Source organism: Rhincodon typus, chromosome 41, assembly GCF_021869965.1.
Source record: "Rhincodon typus isolate 14 chromosome 41, sRhiTyp1.1, whole genome shotgun sequence".
NCBI lineage: Eukaryota > Metazoa > Chordata > Chondrichthyes > Orectolobiformes > Rhincodontidae > Rhincodon > Rhincodon typus.
In genome coordinates, this window is record NC_063372.1 from 5,848,235 (window position 1) to 5,852,036 (window position 3,802).

Sequence of the window (3,802 nt, forward strand, 5' to 3'; positions counted from 1 at the left end):
AATTTGACTGTTTGTTTTTAGACTTTTTTCCAAATGCTCTGCTGTTGCTTAATTGATTCCAATACTTTTCAAAACATGTTAGGCTAGTCAGCCTACAGTTACTCACTTTTTTGCTTCCTTTGAACAGGGGTGTCACAGTGGCAGTTTTCCAGAATTCAACTTTGAAAAATTTGCAGCCAATGCATCCACTATCTCCAGCTGTCTTTTTTTTCTTTTAGGATCTGCAGTTGCAAGCCATCAGGGCCAGGTGACTTGTCTGCCTTTAGCCCCATTAACTTATGCAGTACTACTCTAGAACTCCTTTCCTCCCTATTCTTCAGCATTAATGCATTGTTCAGTGTCTCTCCTCCCTCCCTCAACTGGCGTTAAATATCCATTTAACCCTGCCACTTCCTTCCCAAAATGGTCTCCCCAGATCACTTTTTAATAACTTGTATTCACTTATGCCTGCCTGAACTTTGCTTTTCTTCTTCTGTATAAATGTGTTTTGCTTGAAAGCCTTCAATACTTGAAACTAAGTTGGTTTTGAATGCAATGTCCTGACACTTTTTTTTAAATTTACTTTAATAGCTGCATTTCTGACACAATCTGTCTGCTTGGATGACACAACAGTAAAGTTTGAGATCTGGGACACTGCTGGACAGGAGCGGTATCACAGTTTAGCTCCCATGTACTACAGAGGTGCTCAAGCTGCCATTGTGGTTTATGACATCACCAATCAGGTTTGAGCTACTGATGGATGTGATTAGTTAATGTCCTTTGTTCATAGAACAGTTTTGACCTTTTTTATGTAGCTGGTGCTACCTGTATTCTTTCTAAACTTGAGTTGAAACTGACTGATTGGGCTAGGAAATTTATCATTTGACCTAAGTAATTCTCTGATCAAATGATTGTTCTTAAAACATCTAACTTTTTTAAAACTAAAAGTGGAAACTTATTTCTGCAGAAACTGCAGTTTAAACTAGTGGTCTTTTTCCTCCCATATGCTGTTATATTGGAGTAGGTGCAGGGGTACCTTGCAGCATCTAATTTTGGTTTTGGTCTGTCTCTCCTATAATGCATACAACCAGTAAAACAGCTCATTGCTGAAAGCTGCTAAACTTGCTCGTGGGTTGAAGTGTTATTGTATGCTGAACTTTTTAATGGCATTTGTGCAAGTTCACATCATCAAGACCTAATGACCAATCCAGAGCTGAAGCACAGTTGACTGCAGTTTGAGGAGCTTTGTAACTTAAACTTGTTTTTAAACAATACTTGGGTAATTTCAGAATTGATGGTTTATTTTCAATGTACACCCGACAAACTAATTTTGCAAATACCTTTTTAAACCCTCACGTGCCTATAATCTGCTTCTTAGGCTGTTAATATAGCATCACTTTTTAAGAATGAAAGCATTGGGTTTTGCACAAACATTCCTTCGCTATTAAGGAGGACCAGCTTCTCAATTCCCTATGGAGGGAATCCCAAGTGTAGTTTTGGCTGGTTTCCATTTATTGGATGAAAAATGTCATACTACACTTCAAATTTACTTTGGTTATGCAAGCCTGTAGATTAGCTTTTCACATGAAGTAATACTTTGAGCATTTTTCTTGGGCATAATAAGTATAATGAGTTAATAATTTAACTGACTAACCTGATTATAGTCTTTTGTCAGCCCCTTTCCTAGAATTGCTTATGATATAACTGGAATGCAGGAGAGAGTCTGACCTCTTTAAAGTCTCAAACGTCTCTTGTTTCAGGAAACCTTTGCAAGAGCAAAGACATGGGTAAAAGAGTTGCAGCGACAAGCAAGTCCCAATATAGTTATAGCCCTGTCGGGAAACAAAGCTGATCTGGCTAATAAAAGGATGGTGGAATATGCGGTAGGTTTTTATTGAAAGAAAATGTACTTGCCATTCTGTGTATGGGCCCATAAGGTCACATCAAACACTGCTATCACCATCTTTCCTCTTTTCAACAGGAAGCACAAGGATATGCAGATGATAATAGTTTGTTGTTCATGGAGACATCAGCCAAAACAGCAATGAATGTTAATGACCTATTTTTAGCAATAGGTAAGACTTGTAACATTTCAGTAATGATTCAAGATGATTCACTTCAGTACAATTTCCTTTCCTCTTTTTAAATAAGTAGTCATCAAGCAGATATTTTGATCCATGTATTTGAGAAATGTGATCAGGAGGGATAACCTGATTCTGTCTGAACCACTTTTTCGATACATAAGATATGACCAACTTAAAGAATTGCTGAAATGGAGTAGCTAATTAAGGGACAACCAGATCACTTGCAACATGATGGGGTTTGGCTCTGAAGAGCAATTCTCTTCGTATCTGCCTTAAAATAGGGATGTGCTTCTTGGGTAAACTAACTTCTGTATGTATTGGCAACCCAAAATGCCTTCAACATTTTCAGTAATGGTGACTTCAGTCAGTGCACTATTCTGGTTTGTCTTCCCTGTGCCCTGCCTTTACAAATATTACTAGTCTTGACTTAAACTGGTGTAGCTTTTTAGCTCTTTGCGGTTAGAACTAGCTGCATGTGAATAAGGCCACTTAAGTGACAGGTAACTTGTATGTCCTGAACTCTAGTGTAAAACTCATGGCAAAGTTGAAAATTTGTAGAATGCCATATTCCATAGCACTTGAAATAGGCAGGGTGAGTCACATTACTTTTACTTTAATTCACATGGTCCTTCAAGCTATACGATAGCTTGGCACAGCTAGTTGGTAGTATTCTTTCAAGTTCGTAGCTTCATGAGCCTTTTTCTGGACCTCCTATACAATTTGTGGTGTTCACATCATACAGTACCAAGGACTGCTACGTAGTGTCTTCTCAAATGGGCTGCGAACCAAAGTGTACATGTCTTGTGGCATTATTCAAGAATGGGGAGCTTTGTGTAATTGACACTTCAACCAGTGCTACCAGTGTATCAATTGGTCAGTCTGTCTTGCTGTTTGTGGTACCTTAAGCGCAAATTAGCTGCTGCATTTGGCTACATAAGTGACTGCAACCAAGTAATTTTGTAGTGCAAAGCACTTGGCAATGCCCTAAGGATCTGACAAGGCGCTATGTAAATGCAAGCAATTTGGATTTTTAATCCACCTGGGCTGCAAGCAGTTCAAGTTGCAGGCTTTTTGGGCAGAGCTAAAGTTTTGTTTTTAGATATTTCTTTTAAATGTATCCTACAACTCCTCCTCAAGTCTATGCTTCAAGGTGAGAATCACTATTGCGCAAATGAGTCTCTGGCTTCAAAGTTGGTTTTGGCAGCCCAGTTTGAGAGTCAAGACTTAAGATTTTTGCCACTTTTTAATGCACACTTTTTTAATAAAATACCATGGAAAGTTTCTGAATTCCTAGGTTTAGACTGTTTTTGCAGTTTAAACCACTAATTCTGAGCTTCTAGTTTCTCTACAAGCTAACTCCTGGATGTAGCAGTTTGTGGAAAGTGATAGTTGCTTGGTACATGACACTGGGATGATTTGAACTTTTAATATTAAAATTCTCCAGTTCCAGCCAGAATCTTCCACACTTTTAAATGCATCTTGGAAGTGGTTCCAAAAAATGACTTGAGCTGCTGTTTTTCAAAGGCTGATAAACCACCTGTATCACTAGGAGCACCATTACACATATCTTTATCTTCCAGCCAAGAAGCTGCCAAAGACTGAACTTCAGAATACCAGCGGAACCACTGGTCGCAACAGAGGTGTGGATCTCCATGAACCGTCTCAGCAGAGCAAGAGCCAGTGTTGTAGCAACTAAGTAACCATGAAGGGAGCTTGGTCCAAGTTGACAACTGCACATA

General features: G+C 38.8%; 1 protein-coding gene across 2 annotated transcripts in view; it reads left to right on the top strand.

The window, feature by feature from the left end:
• The window catches only part of LOC109925288 (ras-related protein Rab-5B), a 21,959-nt gene that overhangs the window by 9,347 nt on the left and 8,810 nt on the right, over window positions 1-3,802 (top strand). Inside the window, exons 3-6 of one of the 2 annotated variants that reach the window (XM_048618900.1) lie at window positions 571-722; window positions 1,740-1,862; window positions 1,961-2,054; window positions 3,644-3,802. The exon at window positions 3,644-3,802 is cut by the window's right edge and continues 2,456 nt beyond it. In XM_048618900.1, coding sequence (XP_048474857.1) covers window positions 571-722; window positions 1,740-1,862; window positions 1,961-2,054; window positions 3,644-3,759 — 485 coding nt within the window. In that variant the 3' untranslated portion in view covers window positions 3,760-3,802. The remainder of the gene's footprint in view (window positions 1-570; window positions 723-1,739; window positions 1,863-1,960; window positions 2,055-3,643) is intronic. The other variant, XM_048618901.1, reaches the window with a different exon arrangement.